At 44.9% G+C, this 22,521-nt stretch overlaps 1 protein-coding gene across 9 annotated transcripts in view; it reads right to left on the reverse strand.

The window, feature by feature from the left end:
- Mknk1 (MAPK interacting serine/threonine kinase 1) overlaps positions 1-22,521 on the reverse strand; it is a 41,498-nt gene that overhangs the window by 6,733 nt on the left and 12,244 nt on the right. For 3 of the 9 annotated variants that reach the window (XM_010610226.3, XM_010610224.3, XM_010610227.3), the window contains 6 exons: positions 21,927-22,070; positions 14,680-14,781; positions 10,427-10,506; positions 8,794-8,867; positions 6,540-6,644; positions 2,917-2,972 (listed from right to left, as the gene is read on the reverse strand). In XM_010610226.3, coding sequence (XP_010608528.1) covers positions 2,917-2,972; positions 6,540-6,644; positions 8,794-8,867; positions 10,427-10,506; positions 14,680-14,781; positions 21,927-22,067 — 558 coding nt within the window. In that variant the 5' untranslated portion in view covers positions 22,068-22,070. The other 6 variants (XM_010610233.3, XM_010610229.3, XM_010610228.3 and 3 more) reach the window with 4 other exon arrangements.

A 22,521-nucleotide genomic window follows, 5' to 3' on the forward strand; every position in this document is an offset into this window, starting at 1 on the left:
GCCTACTTCAGACATTTCCCGTGAGTGGAAGCACCCAGTATCTGCCCTTGTGTGCCTTTCACTTGGCATACTGTTTTTAAGGTCATCAATTTTGTAACATGCATCATACATGTAGCATGTAACATGTCTGTTTTAAGGCTGAATAATGTTCCACTGTATGTCGAGACTACATGTTGTTTATCCATTCACCTGGATGGACAGCTGGGTTGATTCTCCCTTGTGGCTACTATGAATAACACTGTAATGCTCATTAGTGTACAAGTAAGTATTTGTTTGAGGCTCTGTTTCCAATTCTTTGGGTATATACCTAGGAGAGAACTGCTGGGTCATGTGGTATTTCTGTGTTTAGCCTTTTGAGGAAATGCCAAACTGTTTCGCATGTTTTACATTCCCACCAGCAATGTATAAGTGTTCTAGATCCTCATCAACACTTATTTATTAATAAATTTTATTTTACCCATCCCCCCAAGCTCTCTCCCCTCTCTGTGTACAAAAACTTTGTTTCCATTTTTCTCCACATCCTCACCAACACTTGTTATTTTCTATTTTTAAAAAATTATAGCTGTTGGGCATGGGATACATGCCTGTAATCCCAATACCTGGGAAGCTGAGTCAGGAGGATCTCTGTGAGTTCGAGGCTACCCTGGGCTACACAGTGACTTTAGGGTCAGCCTGAAATACAAAGTGAGACCCTGCCCTTAAAAAAAAAAAAGAGGCTATCTTAGCAGCTGTGTAGTGGTCTTTTTTGGGGGGTCGATACCAGGGATTAAACTCAGAACCTTGCACTTGTGAGGCAGGCTCGGTGCCACTGAGCTAATTCCCCAGCCTAGGGGTGTCTTTTTCATTTGTTTATATGGTTGCAGTACTAGGAATTGAACTCATGGTCTTCACTTGAGCTGCATTTCCACCCCTTTTTATTTTTAAAAATTTTCAGACAGGTTCTCATTAAGTCACGAAGTTGCTCAGGCTGGGCTTGAATTTGCAGTCCTCCTGCCTCAGCCCCTCACAGTGCTAGTATTACAAGTATATGTGGCTTCTTGTGGTTTTGATTTTTCCCTAATGACTAAGGATGCTGACCATCTCCTCACGTGTTTGTTAGCCATTTGTATATCTTATTGAGGGAAATATCTGTTAAAGTCCTTTTGGCATTTTAAAAAGGGGATATCGTTTTGCTGTTGAATTTTAGGAGTTCTTCATGTTATTTTAGATATTAAATCCTTGTTGCTTCTTGGCCTATTGGCTAAGATCAAGTGTAGATATTAAATCCTTATAGATATATGATTTGAAAACCTTTTCTCCCACTATGTAGGTTGTCTTTCTGCTTTCTCTTTTTTAGTTTTTCAACCATAAAAAGGGGGCAACAAACCTATGCGATGAAGAGCAAATGAAACAAAGGACATGAAAATTCCTTGTATTTTGGAGGGTGTGCTGGGGTCAGCCCACCTGTATTTTAATCTAGGCTCTTCTACTTACCAGCTACTGACTTCGTGTAAGTTTCTTAACCTCTCTCAGCTTCAGTCTCCTCACCCATAAAATGAAGATAATAATAGTACCTACCTCAAGATAAATAAATACTAAATAGTCATATAAGTCCCTGGTGCAGTGTATGCACTCCAGAAATGTTAACTGTAAGTCTAATAGTCATAATGAAGAGTTACAAAGTTGGGTGCCAGAAACACTGACAGGAAGTCACAAAATCTTATCTGAGCTAACACAGTTATTCCCCTCGAAAAACTGTAGCAGGCTGACTCACGTTCCACTTGCAGTCAGGCCTTATGCATGAGCCATGGCCTCATCCATACCAAGACATGTAGCTCTTGCCTATGCACCTTTATAGACACACATGGAACTATGGCTGAGGACCACCAATACCGGGCCTAAATCTCTCCTAACAAATACAGAACTTACCAATTTAATACATGTTTACAGAAATGCAAACATTTCCATTTACTAGTAAAGTGGGTTATGGCAATGTTTAATATAGGTTGCATTAGATCAACATTAAGCATAGATGTTTTCTCTTTAATGGGCACTTTTGGAAACAGAAATGGAAATAGAAACTCTTCTCAAGAACCTGCTTCCTAATTATTGCTTCTTTGCCAGGTGTGGTGGCACATGCCTGTGATCCCAGTACTTGGAAGGCTGAGGCAGGAGGATCACTGAGAGTTCAAAGCCAGCCTGGGCTACATAGTGAGTTCAAGAAAGAGCAGCCTGAACTACATAGCGAGACCCTGTCTCAAAAAAACGAAACCAAACCTATCAAACAAAAAACCCTAATTATTTCTTCTTCTCCTCCTCCTCCTTTTTTAAGTGGTACTGTGGATTAAAACTGGGCCTTAAGCATGCCAGGCAAGCACTCTACCATTGAGCTATAACCCCAGTCCTTTGCAAATTCTATTTTGAGACAGAATATCACTCCCTTGCCCAGGCTGGCCTCAAATCTGTGATCCTTTTGTCTCAGTCTCCTGAGTAGCTTGGCGTGGGCCACAACACCGAGGTTCTAATTAGTAGCTTTAATGGTAGACATCACCTAGCATACACACCACAGCACAAATATCATTTGTGGGAAAAGATGTGCCCATGTAAGATTGAGTTGTCTTTGACTCTTATCTACTACTCTAAAGGTAGGTACATGGGACCAGAAAATGTTAGTTTTGTGTGGGCCTCATATATTTTACAAAATGTATGCTTAAGCCAATCATATTAATGACAAAGAGCAAAGAAGGGACAAGAACTAACCCTATTTGGAATGCTGAATTGTTACATACTAGGCACAGCATTCTTGTGTGTCCATAATAACCAGCTGTAGTTAGTATATGAGGCTGAGAAAATTGCTAACAATTTACAGTACGTGGAAAGCAGGGTGGCTTTCCTGGCCAGTATAAACCGGAACATCCCAAAGCAGGCCCTAAGTACCTTTTCTGGAGATTCACACAATATATTTTCTGGCTTCAGATCACGGTGAGCAATGCCTGAAATGATGCCACAGCAAAGAAATGGTTAACATATGTACATAATTATCAAACATTCCACACACAATTAATTTTTTCCAAATGCTATTGTTTGCAGATTAATTCCCAATTATGGTACATTAAAAAACCAACGAGCTGCAGGAGGCAGAAGTAACCAGAGACACAAACCAAAGCACAGTTGATTTTTGCAAGTTCTTTTGAAGCAGAGGCTTTAGAAGTCTGGCAGGGATAAGAAGGCCTAAATGAATCCCGGCCAGCCTACCTTTCAGCACTGTGGTGAACAGAGCTCAGCAAATGGCAATACTCGGAATAGCAATGCAATGCAGAAATAATTAGAGCCTTGTTTAAAGCATCTCGGGGGGCTTAGACTGCTCTACCTCATTTCTTCTTGTGTAGCTGATTAAAAAAACAAAGATTCCTTCAGTGGGACTCCCTTGATGTTTAGAAGACCAAATGATAGCTAACAAATTTCTCCAAGCTTGCCTGACTCCCTTCTCATCTCCTCTGCAAGGACAGCTCTGGCCTGAGGGTGCTGTTCTTAGGAGAGGACACCTCTGCATTTTGGTGAGGCCTCCTGCAGAGGACAGTAACAGCAGCTCACCCTATGAAGGGTTAAAAACTGTTGACCTGATCAAGAAGGCACCTGGGGGAAACCTGTTTTCTTGTTTATTTTGTGTGTGTGTGTGTGTGAGAAAGAGAGAGAGAGAGAGAGAGAGAGAGAGAGAGAGAGAGAGAGTGTGTGTGTGTGTGTGTGTGTGTGTGTGTGTGTGTAAAAAAAGAGAGAGAGAGAGTGTGTGTGTTTGTGTGTGTGTGTGTGTGTGTGTGCTGGGGGATTGAACTCAGGGCCTTATACCTGCTAGGCAAGCACCCTGCCATTGAGCTATAACCCAGATCTTTGAAAATTTTATTTTGAGTCAGGGTCTTGCCCATGCTGCCCTGAACTAGTGATCCTCCTGCTTCAGCCTCCTTTGTGGCTGGGATTACAGGCAAGGGCCATGGTGCTAGGTAAAAGCCTTCTTCTTACCAAAAGAAAGGGACAAAGAAACAACAAACAGGGCCATGGTGCTCTGGAGGACACAGAAATCAACCTCCCTCCCTCCCCTTCCATGGCAGGCACAGAACAACAGGTCTGGTAGCTTGAGCAAGAGTCTACTTCACAGTCCTGGAAAGCAGCAGAAGATTCTCAGGGATAATAAGAGGCAGGGTCTTCCCTAACCTCACGGGATGATCGACTTCTTAGGCAGCCCTCTAACTCCCTACTGGAATTCATGGGCCTGGCCCACCTGAGGCTCTTTACTAGCAAAGAGAAAGCTGAGCTCTGGCAAGCTAAGTAACTTCATCAGTCACCTAACTGAATGAGAACCCAGAGCAACCCAGCCCAGCTTGCACAAATTGAGTCAGGCTACTGCTTACCACACTACAAGTGAAAGATATTTTCCATTACAGCAAGTGCTCCCACGGAAGGATCATGAGCTGCACATAGAGCCTTACTCCCCAAATAGGTGCCCATGGCCCACTCGTCCCTCAGTCTGAGAACTTAGAGAGCCAGGCTGTAATAATGGGTCTGCTGTGTGAGTGCACTGGCCATCCAGCTGCTCCGGTTCATTTCCCAGAGGTTAAGCCACAGTGTGTCCAGTATTTAAAAGTACAGAACTTGTTTCAGGGCTGGCCCATTCTCACCCAATTCATCTTCCCGGTATGAAGTTATTTAGAAAACAGCCAAGTTCAGCTGGAAATCGTTTTTCATCCCCTCCAACTTCTAGTCACATGGGCAGGCAGCTGGCCAGTTAGATGTTAACAAGCACTTCTGAACTCTTAAGACCACCAGCCTCCATTCCCTTTAGTGTATTCTTGTAAATAAATAAATAAATAAATAAATAATAAAACCGCCTCTACCCCTCCTCCAAGGTATGGCTCTTGTAAAAAAAAAAGCGTGACCCAGTTTTGCAATCTACAGAGGCAGCTTGGGGAGCAGTTGTAAATCTTTGTCAGGCAGGTGTTACCTACATGCATCCCAGCTTTCAGAAACAGAGCTGCTGCTATTCATCATGCTGCCAAAAGTCAGACACCCCCTTTAGGAGTTTTCATCCCAGGTGCAAGTCAGGGCCCCAACATGGACACTGTCAGTTTGCAGGTCTTTTTCAGTGACTGGAGGAAACCAGGTGGAATCCGTGACCCTCAGTCACACCAGGCACATCAGGCCGCATGTATTGGGGCACAGTGTGGGATGTGTCTGGAGCACGCCTGCAGTTGGTCCTGAGCTCTCACAACCAGCAGCCACAATCGTGAAGGAGTGGAGCCAGGCCACAAATTCTTTGCTCTACCTCCATCCTCCACCCGGCAGAATGCTTTTCTTCAAGGAATTAATAGTAGGGCTAAAAATGCTTTCTACACGGTAGAAGAGATAATATTTTATGAGGAACTACTATTTATACATGTTTGTTTTATGTAGAGATGTACAAAACTACATAAATGCATTCATACAAATAAAAGCCTGAGAGCAGTGCCCAGCACATAACAATTGTCATGAACTACTACAGATGATGTTATAGTCTCTCCTAATCTTCACCTCTTCACCGTAACTCTCTGGGTAGCTATTATCACTGTTGGAAGAGGGCTGAAGCCAGCACTCATTTTTTCTGTGGCACTGATACTGGGGAAATTTAAAAAACATGTAATAGTCCAACAGATTTATGGAAACGTAAAAACAATTTGCAAAAAGACTTGATTCACTGCAAAAGTTCTGGAATTATTAGTCCTAGGAAAAGGACTGTAAGCAAAAGTATAACTCACAATAAACAGTAATCTGCAAGTTATTACGTGATGTTCAATGGATACCTCTAACTTTCATTATGAATAGAAAAATGCATTTTTCATTTACAGTGAACAAGATACATAAAATTACATATATAACACCATTTTTTTTGTAATTAACACCTTTTTTTTTGGTACTGGGGATTGAACTTAGCACTCAGGATGTACACTTCAGAGGCAGACATGGCGTCACTGAACTAAATTCCCCACCCTATGATATCAATTTTGAAAAGAGAGATACAGATAATGTACTTTAAAAACCAAAGGAAGGCTGGGGATTTAGCCCAGTGGTTCTGCCACCTGCTGTGCAAGGACTGGAGTTCAATCCCCGGTACCAAAAAAAAAAGAAAGAAAAAACCCAAACCAAACCAAACAAAAAAACCAGAAGGAATGACATTAAAACACGTGCATGAGAATATCGTATCATGCATGACTGTTGTGTTTTTCATCAGGGAAAGGGCATGATCCACACACATAGGCACACACACTTACCTTGTCCAATATGAAAGTCATTATTTTTCCTCCCACTTTCTCTTGTATCCTAATCCTACTTAACAGTGCCACCATCTCTCCACCGCCCATAACAGAGACATGCTAGATTGTCCCTGCCTCTTCCAGGGAGGGCATATTTGAATCTCAAGCTGTTTGCCAGCTGTGCCATCTCCTGAACAAACCCCCTGCAGGCCTACCTTCTCCCTTGGTACCCAGAGGCTGGCCAGCATGACCTGCCCACCAAAGCTTGGCTTGGTTCACCTTTGGTATGAAGGAAGTCAAGGGCAGCAGCAACATCTCGCACCACTCGGCTGGCTTCTCGTTCATTAAAGTGCTTCTGCTTCTGGATGTGGGCTAAGATGGAGCCTGAGGAGCAGACGGGATGAAGGGAGATCACCTTTGCAGGACCCAGAAAGTACTACTTCTTAGAGGCCAAGTTTTCCCAAGTTTGAGGTGGGGATATAGGCGCACTCATGCTAAATGTCTAGACCAAGTGTGCTGCCCAGCATAGAGGAACTAGTATATGTCTGCTAAATAAACTTAGACTGCTTGCTGCTTTCTGTGCCTGTCTATAAGGAGCTTAGAAGTGACAGAGAACTACTTATATGGCAAAAAAAAAAAAATTAATGCTACTAGGAAGTTTTTGGCTTCTGAAATCAAAAGGAACTAGAAGTTACACATGAGGCCGAGCGGACTTTAAGACATTTGCTTCTCTCCATTTACGCTTAGATCCAAGCAAGAGCCAAGTTTTCCAGTGAAAATGCCAGATCCTCTCTAGACAAAAAAAGGGGGAAACCGCTTTACCTCCTAAAGTTTCCATGTTATTTTGTTGGTAACAGCTAACATTTATTCATTAGTTACTATGTACCAGGCACTATGCAGTGCTCTTTAAAGAAATGATCTCATTCTCACAAATGTACAAAATAGGCAGAATAGCTGTCCTTATTTTATAAGTGGGGAACCTCATGCCAAAAATGGTTAAGCAACTTGCCCAAGACAATGCATCAAGTGTGCAGTCAAGGTTTTTAGGTGTAATCCATCTGGCTCCAGAGCCTTTGCGGACTACTCAGCTGAATTTGTGGTCCAACTGCTAGAGGGATGGACTGCTCTAGGCCATTCCCTCCCTTGTTACCCCTTGGGTCTGGCTTCCGTGAAGCTATATTCTAAGTGCTATAGCTATAGAAGACTCAGCTGCTTATAGCATTTCAGACAGGTAATTGAGTCTTGGTGTGGAATAGGCAGGTTGGGGTCAGGCACAGGTGTGAGTATACAGCTTGGCTTCAAGTGATCTATAATGAGTACTGAAAGTCAGTATTTCTGGGCTGAAGGTGTTATTTCTGAGTCCTAAAGTGGCCTGTGCTTGTTATCTCTGTGTGTTTATTTATTTTTGATATGGGGAGGGAATGAGGGAAGAATGGCTAAAGATCTTTCACATGATTAAACAAAAGGTCCCAGCATGTTAGGAAACATTTTCAGAAAACCATCTCCTGGTTCTGCTCCAGCTTGTCCTGTTATAGGAAGCCTCTTGTGTCTAAATTTGTTAAAAGGGAAGGAGGAGAATAATATATATAGTTCTAAGGCGGTCCCCAGCTTCCAGTTGTTTTAATAATATTAACAGCCAATATTGAGCTCTTAGTGCCTACCAGACACGCAGCTAAGCATTTCACAGCAACTAATTTAATCTTCATAGCAACCTTATGAACTAGGAGCCATCAATGTCCCTATCTTATAGATGAGAATACCGTTCAGAAAAGGTGAAGGGACTTGCTGAAGGTCACAAGGCTGGTAAATAATGGAGCCAGACTCAAGCTCCGCTTTGCTGGTTTTCAAAGCATACTCCCTGGACTATCAAGCCCCTGTATAGCCCTCCATTCAGCTCTGTGCACCCCTGCATCCTCATAACCTTCACCTTGCAAATGGTCCTAGGGTCTGGTGAGGGTTCGGGCATAAAGAGCGCCTCTGTCACTTCACCATGTCACTATGTCAGAAGAACTGAACACATCTCCCAGTAAAACTCATGTGGATGACAGTGGTATGGCGATGGGCAATGTAACATCCTTCCACCTGAAGGAAGGATGGCACATTTTTGCCATCTCCTCTGCCCTGGGTCTGTAACAAACTATGGAGTCCTCCTCTCCTCTGTTTAGCCTTTCTGGACTTAACAATGTAAGCCAAAGCTTCTATCCCATAATTAATCTAGTTAAATGGTGAATGTGTCAAAACAGTGATTGATAAATTGATCACTAAATATGTGTGTGTGTGTGTGTGTGTGTGTGTGTATGACTCATAATGAAAAAGCATTTATAGAATGCCCATTCAGGTGACATTCTAAACTCTGTGAAATGCTAATTATCATTCTTCCCTCCGGCATCCCTTCTCCCAGATCAAGGGCAGTTTTTAAGTCCTTCATCCTTTTTATTAGCTTGACTCATTTTAGAAGTCTCTGGATTCATGATGGATGATCACCACCCTGGGTCTTAATCCGAAGTCCAAACACATACTCAATAAGAAATACCTCCTTGCAATTTCTCAAAGACCAAGTAAAACCTTGTGTCATCTTCAAAGAACTCAATCAGCTCCAAAATGTTCCTTAAATGGGGAAAAAATAGGAAGAGAGGGAAGGGGAGGATAGTATTATGCATCAAAGTTCTATTACAAATATACAAAGAAAAAATATTCAAAACCCTATAGCAGGGCAGAAATCAACTTGAAATCAGAATGCTTAACAAGGACCCATGTTTTAGAAGCAGCCAATGGTGTTAGTAAGATTCAGGTCACCTTATCTTTCCATAATGTTTAGTCTCTGGTGTTTTCACCAAGTCCGTGCTGTCAAACCCCAACCCTAAAACCCACTAGGTAGAGTTATAAAAAAGTCCCGGTCACATTAAACTGAATAAAATCTGCAGCCGACTGAAAGCAATTGCGGCTAATAACACTGAATAGTAGGTGTGTGTCCTGGAGGCAAGCAGCAAATAATTACTTGCCCTCCCTCTTGCCCATAAATCACGGGGCAGTATTTACATTGCCTGGAGAAAATGGAAACATCTGTCAAATAGACTTGGGGCCTAACGTGGGCACCGCTAGACCCTAACTGCTAAGCGCTGCTTAATGAAATGGCCGCGTTCCTGGCCACTGTAGCACTTGTGGCCTTCCCTGGTGAGCACTCTCTGTCTGCCCAAGTATTGCTGTGCTCTGCCAACAAGGTCGTCTTGTAACTCAGTGGGGAAGCCACCAGACTGGATACTGGAGGTGTTGGGATTTTTTTTTCTTTGAAAGAACGAAATAAACCAAGTAGAGTCTCTAATGCTGAACTAAGAAGCTGCAGGGCTGAAAATAAAAATCTGTCCCTCGTAAAAAAATGCTGGCCACTTTGGGAGACACCAGGCTTTTACTAGTGTGAAGGCGTCCAAATAAGATGGACAAAATGGCCTAATTTGAAAGAAGATTGTAGAGGCAGCGCCTGGAGTTAAATCAACAGCAGCCCCCTTCCTCCAAGCTTAATGACAAAGCCATCAATACCAGGCTACTGGCTCCCTGCTGACCCTGCCATGAAGGGAGAGAGATGGGGAAGCAAGTCTTGGGGGTGACCCTGATTTAAAGCCACCGTGGGAGTGCCACTCATTTGGAGCAGGCTTAGTGGGGGTTGAGGTTACTATGGCCCAGTCATCAACAAGGAGCATCGGACCTGCTTCAGGACCCAGCTGGCATCCGTGCGTATGAAGTGTGCTAGGAACAGAAAAGAGCAGCAAATATTCTTAACACCTCTTGCACTCATCTCGGTACTAAAGTAGCTCTGAAGACCTCTGCCAGGCAACACTCGGCTGGCCAAGCTTCTACAGGCACTTGAAAGAAATGAAACTTCATTTTCCCCCAGCCACTGATTCCTATTACTTCTGTAACTTGCTGGACTGATGATATTTACAGTGTTTCAGCCTAAGAGAAGATGGCTTCTTGAGGTTATTGCTATTTTTCCTCCCTCCCTCTTTCCCTCTTTCTCTCTCCTGCTGAAAGATGGAAGGGGTTACTCATAGTTGTGGGGTAGAAATGAGAGCCAAATGCTGGGGTCAGGGGATGGTAAGAAGTCACCCCTTTTCTGTAGCTACACCCCTCCCCCAGAGAAGCATCGAATCACCCCATAGGACACTCACTTGTTTCCTTGACACTGATAAAGCGTCTCTACCTCTCGGAATACCCGACTCCGACTGTGCCCTGCTTGTTTTTCGATGATCTGTGGGAAGAATAAATTGTCATGCACATCACTTTACACAAAACAGTCCCTGCACAGGAGCCCACTGGGAGAAGACAAAGCAAACACTGTCCGAATCCAGTTTCCAGCAGGAGTTTGGGGTGGGTCCTGGTAACACAGGCACTGTGGCTCTTTCAAGCAGGCGCCTGGTCCAAAGGCTTCCAGTCTGGCGGAGCCTCTGGCCATGCACAGCACCAAGGAAGCCCTAGGGGGCTGCTGACCTCCAGCTGCCCAGGGGAGACAGATGCAGCCAGTGACAAAGAACTAACTCGGCTCAGCTCCTTCTCCTGCAGGGCAGCTCTTCCTGCCTTACAGGTTAGAAGTGAAGGCTCTATGGGAGGGTCTTCCAGAGCTCGAGGAAGGTTAAAAGTGAGGGAGGATATAGCAAGAGGTGCAAAGCCTCTCGGCCAAGCTCAGTGCACTCTAGATCCTCCAGGCTGAAGGAAGTGCTTGCTCTTCTGAGAACTCTCTCTTTGGCAGGGCCTGTATTAATTAATTTATATACTTAGTCTCAGTAAAACCTTACAACACTGTCCAAAGACAGGAAAGCATAAAACATTCGCCCACACCCTGGAGCTGACCTCAAAGCCCTCACTATCCCGTACATGCTCCTAGCCTAGACAGCTTCTTCTAGAACCTAGAGGCTTCTCTCCTGTGAAACTGTGGGTTCCTCCCTCCACACCTCTGCCTGGTGATACCTGGAAAATGCCCACTCCAAAATGCATGAGTCCACAGTGAAGCAGGTGGTTTGCAGGCGGCCTGGCTGATTCTGAAAATCTCTGTGGACGCATCCAGAGCCCCAGACCATTCCTAACAGAGCCTACGGGCAAGTTTTCTGCAGACCTGGCCCTGGCCCTGCCTCAGATGATGATGCCCCACCCTTCCGTTCCAATAATGCTGGGCACAATAGCTCAGAAGTCTCCAATACGCTGCAGCACATATCGAACTACAATTTGCTAAATAAGCCCACATCTATTAGCAAACTGCCTGTGTCCATTTTCTGAACAGGCAATGAGGTCCAGTGCTGGGGAACTATGAACCATTCAGCCTCATACACCAAGCAGTTCAGGTCAAAGTGAGGGAGAATTTTCCAGAAGACAGGCTTTCAAGCAATAGCACTGCTTTTCTCAGAGGAGGTAACAGGCTCTGGCCACTAGAGACGGAGAACAGAGCATTGACAACTCCTTGGGGAGTCTTACAGAAAATTTGGATCAGAGTATTTGGACATTCCATTCTGAGCCTGAGGTTTATCAGCTGGATACCTGTAGGGAAAATGGTAACAGAGCAAGTCTGGTGGAGCCACGCTGGGAGAAGGAGCCCATCCTTAGGGAGCTTTCAGAGAGGAGAGGTGACACAAGACAGGCAGAACTGCTAAAACCAAGGATCTGCCAAACCAAGGGAACATGGAACAAGGGCCAGGTTGTCTGTCCTCCTGTGACCCACGCTGGGAGAAACAGATCTATCATCTGTCAATGTATCAAACCTTTGATAACCAATCTACATTTGTGGTTCTTACCACACTAGGCATACTTTTAAAGAAATTACAGTCTCTACCAATCTTTCTAAAAAGGAACAGAAGCTGCTCTCTTGTCACCATGTTCTCCTTCTTGCAACTGTGGGAAGGCGGTGAAAAAGAGATGTTTCTTTCAGAGTCAGTCTGGCTGGGCTCCCCACGAAGAGGACAAAGAAGCAGCCCATTAGGAGCCGGCATTATCCTAAGCACTTTACTCATATTACCTTACTTAGTTCTCACAACAGTTATGTATAGGCTCTATTAACACAACCATTTCACAGATGAGGAAACTAAAGGACGAAACAGTTATGTAACTTACCCAGTTAAAAGACCAAGATTTGAATCCAGTGAAAACAGCTTTAGAGTCCAGGTTCTTACTGAACCACCGTATTAAAGAAAATAAAATACATTTAGTTTGGGACAAGCTAGAAATGACTATTTGCCAAATAAAGCCTGACCTCCAGATGAGACACTCACTTTGACAGCATACTCTTTGCCAGTCTGCAGGCTCACAGCACCTTGAACTTTGGCATAGGCTCCCTCTCCCAGCAATTCAGAAGTCAGTGTGTATATATCTAGAGGTGAAATGGATGAGAGGAATAACAAGATGAGTCACCCCGCTGCAAGCTGAGCTGGAAAGCGTTGCTGTCACTCAGCTTCCCCAGTCTGACCACCCAGGCAGAACACGCACAGGATGACTCTGTAGCACTCGCTGATGAGGAAGACTCGTCCTTTCCCCAGCCATGACAGATCTGTTTCTCAACAAGAAGGCCACATAGAAGGCATCCTGTTCCTCATTTGAGAGATGAGGTCAGAGAAAGAGTTGCAGTTCAGCACCTCCTTCCTGAGTACCTACTGTGTGCCAGACTGCATAACAGGGATGCTGCAAGGAATAAAATGTGAGTCCCTTCCCTCTAAGGTTCTCAGACTAGTGGGAAGACAGACAAATAACCTAATGGCCCTAGAATAAACGAGGAACTGGTAAGTGCCATCACACAGATCACAGAGGATAAACACAGATTTTTTTTAAAAAGGTACAGAAAATGAAAGGAGAAATCTGGGGAATCCAGGGACCCTCACAGAAGCAGTAGGATTTGAATGAACATCATTCATTAATTTACTGAGCAGGTACAATGTGCCAAGCTCCGTGTTGAGCACAGGTGATGCAAAGGGGAATAAAGCACTGTTCTATTTTATACTACACACAATGAAGGTCATCAGAGGTTCCTACGAAGTTTCTAGAAGTTACCCACAGGAAGTGTGACACAGAATAGTATGCAAATGATGCTTTGAGGTTAGGTACTGAGTCAGAGCGGTTGTAACACAGCTATCGGCCTGGAGTAAAAAAACGTTTGGATGACCTGACGGAACTCACAGCCTAGTCTTAAACCCATAGATTAAGTAGAAGACTAAACTGTGACCAAACTCTTGTTACACTTAGTCACGAGAAGTTGGTGATTGCACAAGCTATCTTTAAACAACAGGACGTACTCCTGTGTTCACTGAGAGTACAAAAGACCTGTAGCTGGGGATTTAGCTCAGTGGTTCTGCCACCTGCCTTGTGAGTTCAATTCAATCCCCAGTACCAAAAAAAAAAAAAAAGACCTATAGATTTGCAAACTATTCTAAAACCCTGGAGGGACAGGTGTGGTGGTGTACACCTGTAATCACAGCACTTCTGGAGACTGAGTCAGATTGCTGTAAATGAGAGGCCAGCCTGGGCTACATAGTGAGTTCAAGGCCAGCCTGAACTACATAGTGAGACACTGTCTAAAAAAAAAAAAAATCCTGGGGAATTTTGTCTCCTCTAACCCCTTCACCCCGACATAAACACAGTCCTCTACTTCTGAGGTGAGGGTGGGCAAACAAACAAATGCCCCCTCACTGAGTAGTTTCTTGGTTCTACCATAGTTTGTCTTGAAGCTATCTATGTGAACTGAGGGCACACTATTGTGTGTATTTTAAATGACATGCTTCTCTTAAGGTGTACACTTTGGTGTTAGTACTTTACACGTCAGGATGTTTAATGACTGGAATCCAATATTCCTGACTCCTAAAGTTCTTTTTGTCAGAACCACTGGCGCGCCTGCAAGGTCAGGAAGAGGGCTCGGAACGGGATGCAATTTCAGGTCTCACAACAAAGAACAAAACAGCTGAAGGGGACACACTGATACTTTTGGTCTTCAGCAGGGTGTCCAGTGATTCACTTCACCCCATCACGCACCCAGTGACAACAACCCAAGCTCTAAGCCTCAGGCCACACACATGGAGTGCCCCAAAATGTCTGATGATTTAACACATACCCTTCCAAAGGGAGTCAGACTTATGCAGCACAAGTAGCTCTGATCTCTAGGAGTCCAATCCTTCCCTTAGCTAAGACTACGGTGTCATCTGCAGCCACAGCCCTTGTGTTTCTTGCTTCCTCTTATGTGGATGTTCTCCACTCAGCAGCCTCTCCAGGAAATGCTGAGGTAAGGTCACATCTGACAAGGCACCAGGACATATGAGGAAATCCACGTACAGCTCTGATAGACTGGTTTTCCTGCTCACCTAGCAGGTGCTTGACCGTGTAGGGGAGGCCAGTGTGTTCCACCCCTACTTGCTCTGTTACTCCTTTGATGAGGGCTGTGGGAGCAACAAACCTTCAAACCTTCCTGGCAAGGAGTCAGTGGCCCGGGCCTTCCTCTTCTTCTTCCTCCTCTTGTCGCTGTCTGCGATGGGAAGGGGCTCACTGCTGCCCATCTCTAGGAGACAAGAGGACATATGAGAGAACCAGCCATGTACTGATCAAGCAACCCAGAGCCTGGGTTCACCTAGAAGGAGAAAAACGGGAGGGGGCACCCAGGAGCTCTACACTGATGGATTTTAAATATCTGTAAGGACTATTGATTTGTTTTGACCCAGGAGGCAAAACTAAAGGCAAAACCATTATAGGAGATCATTAACTGTGGAAAGGAACTGAGACAGGCAGGCTAGATTAGAAGAGGATAGCAGAAGGCTGCTTTAACCCAGCTCATTAGAACATGGATTTAGATCTGCCACCAGTCAAACCATATTCCCCAAACAGCAGAAGGAATCCACAAACTTGTGACAGCCTCAAACCTCAGTGCCAGGAAGACAGGATCCAGAGAGCTAGTCCAGTCAGAGGGTGGCAGTGCGGGCTCATGAAGATAGAATCAGAGCTCCACAACATCCCTGAAGATGTGAGCCTCTCACCAGGCATGGTATCCCACGCCTGTAAGCCTAGCACTTGTGAGGCTGAAGCAGGTGGATTGCCACTAGTTCAAGGCCAGCCGGGACTACACAGTGAGGCCATCTCACCCCCCACCCCCACCCCCCTGACAAAAAAAGATGTGGACCTCCCATGGTGCTGCCTCTGGGAAGAAAACACGAGGGCTGGGTATGGGGCTGAGAGTGGCCCTGCACTTCTTCTTGTCTAGGAATGCTGAGTGCCTGTGGAGCCTACAGCATTGTTCCCCCTCTCCCACTCCTTCCTTGGAGAGGGTACAGTAAATGCCTATGCAGAAGCCTGCAGAGATGACAGGTCTACGCCAAGCTGCTGGATGAGGTCACTTAGTGCAAAAACATTATTATCTCTCCTTGGCAGGCACTGGCTCCCATGTTAAAGGGAGGCAGACACAGACACTAGGCAGAATGGGCAGGAAAAGGTCAAGACAGAAAGAAGATGCAGGAGACCAAGACAGGGAAAGAGAAAAGGAGGAACCATGAGCCAGTGTCCAATTACAATTCTGTTTCTAGGCCACTCTAGTAGGGGCCTTCCCCTGTTAAAGATAAATTACTTATAGAACATGTCATGCCCCTGATCCAGAGTGGAGCCTTAATACTCTTTGCCTGCAGTTAGAAATAATAAGATTTCTCTGAAGTCCCTGGGTCTAAATCCCCACCAGGGTGATTAAACCCTCTAAAGTAGAGGCACTCGAGGGCTGATGGGGCACGCAGTATGAGAGACTTTTAGATCAGCCTTCAATAAACACAGGCTCTGGGTTGCTGGACTTTTTTTTTCTTTTCTGAGAAATTTTAAAATAGAAGCTAGCTCTCTGCCCACTGAAGGGAAAGGCCCACTCCCTTCTCAAAGCATCCAGCTGAACATGAGCAGAAAAACGGCAATTCGGCCCAGAAAGTTCATCAGTGCTGATGTGATGCCAGTCTACTTGTCATTCTCAGGGTGAGCACACAGCAGCCATTAGGAGGAAGCATGCAGGATGCACCTTCAACACCACCGGGTAGAACGCATGGTTCTGCAGCCAAGTGTCTGACAGCTCAGTTTAGTGCATTCTTCCTTCTATTTCTGGAATCTATGATAGCGGATATCTGATTATACTTTAGAGAACACATACTCATATGGATAAAAAGAATCCACAGAGGATCTCAAAATATTATTGCGTCCAACAGTTTTAAGCACAAGTTACATCTGGGAACAGCAGTAGCCTATGAATTCAAAGAATTAAACATTGGCACTGGAACACCCAGCTTCACCAAGGTGAATCAGAAGGAAAAAAGCTGGGCATTTGTTGAACATAGTGAGAAACTGTGTAGACATAAAATGTAAGGTCACTCATCTTCAGGACCTTGAGGAGGGACATTGGCCACGGGGCAACAGGCCGAGAAGGAAGGAACCCTGTCCCTTTGGCCCTGACTTTGCATGCAGACCAGTGCCAACTCCTGACCCACCTATTTTCTTATCATGGCTGCAAGCCAAGTGTGGGGCTTTGGCTCCTTTTCCCTCCCTGACCCAGGCTGTGATGGGGGCCTGCAGATAAGCGAAACAGCCAACAGGCAGGTAGTGCAGAGGAGCAGCAGGAGAGCTGGTAGCACTGTGACCCATAGGGGCTGCTCAGACATACTTACAGCTCTAGCTAGAAAACTCTGTTAGTGGCAATTTATACTTGCTCTTCACCACAGCAGGGCTGCGGAGCCTCTTGTGGGAGCAGCATAGCTCTGGGCATTGCTGCATACTCAATATTAGATTTTATGGCTTCACACACAAAAGACAGAATACCTGGTCTATTCTGCATGGATCCCAATGGAAGAGGAGACACCAAAAGGGAAAAACGGTTAAGACTTTCCTTGTAGACAGAACTTGAAAAAGAGTTGTTTTTGAAACTAGAAAAAAAAATGTAGAAAGACAGTGAAATGAAAAAAAACATGTTTAACTTCCCTGTTTTCACAGTGGGCAGTGGGAATTGGGAAGAAGTATCATAATCTCACTAAGGAGTTGCCAGTTCCTGCTCTGGAGGTAGGCCACAGAGAGTCTCCTTCTATGGTGATCTAAGGAAGTCAGCGTGCATGCAACCACTGCATAAATGCTTCCTCAAGAAGAAGTCCCCACAATCAGGACACATCCTGGCCCACCTGCTGCCCCTGGCAAAAGAGGAGCTCTTGGCTATCAAAACCAGTTTAAAAGTCCTCATCCCTTTGGGACAAGGGGAACCCTACCTTCTACCCCCAATAACTGCAGATGAGTTAGAGTTTGTACTCAGTCTTCTGCTCCCAAATCCCGTGAGGAGCTCTGTTTGAGAGCTGATTGTATTTGGTTCTAAGAGCTTCTTAAAGGCCCTACGCACCTGTCTCTTCTGTACGTTGTGGCACAAAATGTCAGGTACATATCAGCCTCAGAAAACATGCACTGAGATGGAAACAATGTGAAATGATGCACATAGTTAAGCATTAAGCACAGTGGATCACACATGGGCCCTTTAGGTACCCACTACACTCTGAAAGAAATGTGGGTACACCTGTGCCCCACAGAAAATGTAGAGGAAGGCTATTCTTGTCTATGAATTTAGTTCAGGAATTCTATCCATTAATTCTATGCCATATTCCCTCACCGAAAAGGCCCTATGACCAAAGGTCCTTAATTTTCTAGCCAGTAGCCCGGCTGTTGCCATGGAATTGGGAAATGTGTCTGTTATTTTAGAGAAGTGAGCACTTCTCAGTTCCCAGACAGACCCAGCTGGTCTGGAGGCTCCCAGCACTGCTGCTGTGTCTAGGCCTCACCTTCCTCTTGGGCAGGTTTGAAGGCCCATGCTTGTGTGGAGGTAGAGGTGGGAAGGAAGCACATTGCTGATAGGGAAAGCACGTGGGCTGGCATCAGGAGGCCAAGGTAGAAATCCTGGTTCAGAGATCACTGTACAGCACCAAAGCCAAGTTACTTTTTGCTTTACAGTTTCTTCTGTCTATAGAATAGGTTTAAAAATATGCCTGCCCTGTCTACCTCACAGGGTTGCCATAAGGACCCAATGATATATTTAATATAAGTGTGCTTCAAAGAACACGTGTACACAAGGTGCATGTGCATATGTGTGAACACACAAGACAGTGAAAAGTCTGGATGGAAATACATAAAACTGTCAATACCACCACCTTTTAAAGAGTGCCAACTATGTGCCAGGCACCATGCTGGGTATAAGACACATGTCTAATTCTTACAATAATCTCGGAAGGTAAATATGTTACCTTATTTCAGGTAAGGAAACGAGTATATAGCTGGTAACCTGCCAAATGTCGAACACCTAGTCTAACCGCTTAACTGAGACTCAAATTCAATGCTGCCCTTTCAAGTCCAGCCACCTCTAATACACATTAGTGTTCTCTGTGTGATTTGAATCATCTTTTTCAGTATCCTATAAATTGTATACAGTGAAATTTATTATTTTATGCTATTATTATGTATTTATTATTATTATTTTTTGTTTTTGTTTTTTTGAGACAGGGTCTCACTATGTAGTTCAGACTGCTCTGGAACTCACTGTGTAGCCCAGGCTGGTCTCGAACTCACAGCGATCCTCTTGCCTCAGCCTCCCGAGTGCTGAGATTACAGGCGTGAGCCACCACACCTGGCTGCTATTGTTATTTAAATCAAATTTTATTTATTTATTTTTTTGTATCAGAGATTGAACTCAGGACCTTGTACTTGCGAGGCAGGCACAATGCCACTGAGCTAAAACCCCTCAAATTTTATTTCTTAATGAAGTACACAGTTTTTCTCTACTATACACCTAAATTTAGAATTTAGATCTCAAATTTAGAATCTTATTATGGTTTTTAAAATTGTATTTTTCTCTGTACTGAAATTCAATATTCAATGATGGAAAAGTATTTTAGGAATGTGGTACCTTAAAGATACTAATTTTCTAACTGTGAAAAACACAAATGCTATTCTTATGTTATCTTTTCGACATGCCATTTTTTTGTTTTTGAGAAAGGGTCTCATTATGTAGTTCAGATTGGCCTTGAACTCGCTATGTAGCCTAGGCTGGCCTCCAACTTGCAATCCTGCTTCAGACTCCTGTATGCTGGGACTATAGGCATATGCCACCACCATAGATAAAATGTTGTTTTTAAAGAAGGGAATACTTTATAAGAACAAATGTCATGTAGGGTATAGTAGGTATGGCTGTAATTCCACCTACTTAGGAGGCTAAGGCAGGAAGATCACAAGTTTAAAATCAGCCTAGGCAACTTAGCGAGATCCTGCATAAAAATTTAAAAACATTTTTTTAAAAGTGGTAGAGCACTGGCCTAGTGTAAGACCCTAGATTTAGTCCCCAGTACTACAACACAGTAACAAAAAGACCCAAACATAGGAGCCTGAGAGCTGTGGTTCCCATCTCCTGTGCAGACCCCAGCAAGATGCCTGGCTTCTTGAAATGGCAGTTTCTGGGTAAGAGCAAGCCTGGGTGGCCTACGTCACAAGGCTGCTACGAGGATCAAGTAAACTATATGTAGAAGTCCCACCAACTTATTCATTCAACCAATACCATATTTATCAGGCAACTGCTGATCCAACTAGACAAGGAGATGCCGTTGTGGAATTGAAATCTCCTGATATGTAAAAGAATTTCAATATGGGAAAAATGTGATATAGAAGTAACAGGTGCTGTGGAATGGAAAAGAAGACTCTAATTACAGGACAAGAAAGCTAAGCCAGCACCCGAGGATAAGTGGGAGTGGCCAGGGTAGACAGGAGAGTTCCCAGTCTGAAGAGTGAGTGCCACAGAAGAGGCGACATAGCTCATTAGGGCCACAGCTCATTGTCAAGGCTGGCTGGGGCAGAGAGTACATGGGGAAGTGAAGACAGATCAGATCATTAGCAGTCTCAGTACCATCAATAACAGCTAATATTTCTATTCTTAGGCATATGTTTGTTTTCTCTGATAGAACAGGGGTGCATGTTTTTGTTTCTTTGTGAAACCCGTTAGCCAACAAGTCTGACTGTACAGGAAGTGTAGCAGATGTCAGGATACTGATCCAAGACTCACAACCTGGCACCTGCACAGGGAGTGGCCTAGAGAATTCAGAGAGGTGAGGAGGGGCAGAGGAGTCCCAAGGGGCTGGGGAGAACCACAAGAGCAACCAACACTGCTCTCTCCAGCAGGTGACCTCAAGGCCCACCTTCTGAAAGAACTGTGTTGATCTCCATAAGCCTGACGAGGCACACTACCCAAGCTGCCACGTGCCCACTCCATACTTTGACAGAGTCCATGTGGTCACACCTGGATCGTGCTACTGAAGAAGGTCTTCTGACTAACTCAGCTCTGCAAATGGCTCCGGCTCCCTCCACCCACCCACTCTCAAATTCTGTCAAGGTCCCAGCCTGTCTGGGCACTTCCTTCAGCCAGAAGGCCTTTTAGAGCAGGAACAGTGGCGATTGAAGCCACTGAATCAGCTGCCTCCTCAGGCATCCGATGAAGAGCTGAGACAATGAAAAGGAAACTGAAGGACTGGGGCTATGGCTCAGTGGTGGAGTGCTAGCGTCGTGCGCAAGGCCCAAACACAAAGAAGGAAAGCTGAGAAACTGTAAGAAATAGGACAGACACTCTTAGGAAGAGGCCAAGACTAAGCCATGGGAGAGAGGGGAGGAGGCAATGTGCAGGGGCTGGGGAGACTGACCAGAGTGTTCATGACTTTGAAGAGGAAGCATGGCATGTGGCCCACTCCCATTAGGAAGACTGACAGTGCACATCTTTTGTGGGGCTCACTGCACGTGAGGTAATGCTGGAGGTGCTTGACAGACACTACACTCTACATACAGCCCTTGTTTGATTTCATAGCTCTGAGGTAAGCAGTTACTGCCCACATCTTGCAGATGAAGAAACTCAGGTACAAGGAGGTAAAATGATTTGTCCATGGTCACATAGCTAGTAACAGACTGGGATTTCAATCTAGACAGTCTGGCCCAGAATTCAAGCTTTTAATCATTTACTATAATTAAACATTGATGTTGGAAAAGGCAGGAAGGTGTAGCCAATAAAAGTCAGCCAGGAACCACTGAGAATGCTGTTGTTTACACACCTTGGTGCACAGCTTCCGTCCTGATGTGCAAGGGATGGGATGCTGATGCCTCATCAGTCCCTCCAGTGATCATGGGCACTGTTTACACAGGTGTGCTGGACACTATTATTTCCTCCCATGTCCTGTCCAAATGCTGGGCAGCACAGCTCTAGCTTCCATAAATACAAGGGCACAAATGCCATATCTTCATGGTTATACTATTCTAAAGTCTCATCTATCAGAAGTTTCTTTTTGCTCTGAGGTATCTTTGTAGTCTGTGTTTTGTTGTATTATGGAAAATGAGCTACAAACCAAAGACTGGCCGTGAGGTACAAGCCTATATTCTTCTGTCTGCTCTGGTAGTTGGTTGATGTGGTTTCCGATGTCATCATTACTATACAGGGGACGAGGAAAGGATGCACTCAAGAGGAAGATGGTCAAATTTAGCACACCAGAGATGCTAGGAGCTCCATAGGGATTGGCTCAGAGGACAGTAAGATTCCACAGGGCTAAGGTGTTCTCTCTCTGGAGTCCTGTGGAGAGGAAGGCTGGGCAGCCTCATGCAGACTGCAGTGGAGCTGGTAGTCAGGCTTACTTGGAGCCAGCGGGGTGATTCACAGCAGCCTTCAAGCAGGGCTGGGACAAGGAGAGTCCCGCGGGCCAAAGGTCTAGATTCAGGCCCATCTTTCCCTCTGCTGATTCTGGGATCACAAGCAGCTTCAGGGCTGCACTGCATTTCCTGGAAGGAATAACAAGAAGAAGGACAGAGAAGGCAGAAAGGAGTGTGTGCTTACAGAACAGTGGGCAGGGGTAAAGGGCTTGTGTGAGGAAGATTGAAGACTGAGAAAGGCAGGCTGCAGCGGGTCACCTAAGCTTATTAATATGGTCACAAAACCCTCCGACACTGGTCCTTACATTTCTTCTACTTTTTACCGTCAACTCATCCTTTCAAAACAGCAGTTCATTCAGTTTACAATTCAAACAGTCCCTGAAGTGTTTTTCCTTGGGGCCACCACTGTGCTCTGATATGCAGCAGAAGTGCACTGTGTACTTACTGAAGCTATAGCTCAGTGACAGACCACTTTCCTAGCATGTGTGAAGCCCTGGATCGAGTCCTTTAGCAGCGCGCGTGCGCACACACACACACACACACACACACACACACAGTGTACTCAAAGACTGAAATACAA

This window comes from Fukomys damarensis, unplaced genomic scaffold (genome assembly GCF_012274545.1).
Source record: "Fukomys damarensis isolate Sample0158 unplaced genomic scaffold, DMR_v1.0_HiC HiC_scaffold_23, whole genome shotgun sequence".
NCBI classification, from domain to species: Eukaryota; Metazoa; Chordata; class Mammalia; order Rodentia; family Bathyergidae; genus Fukomys; species Fukomys damarensis.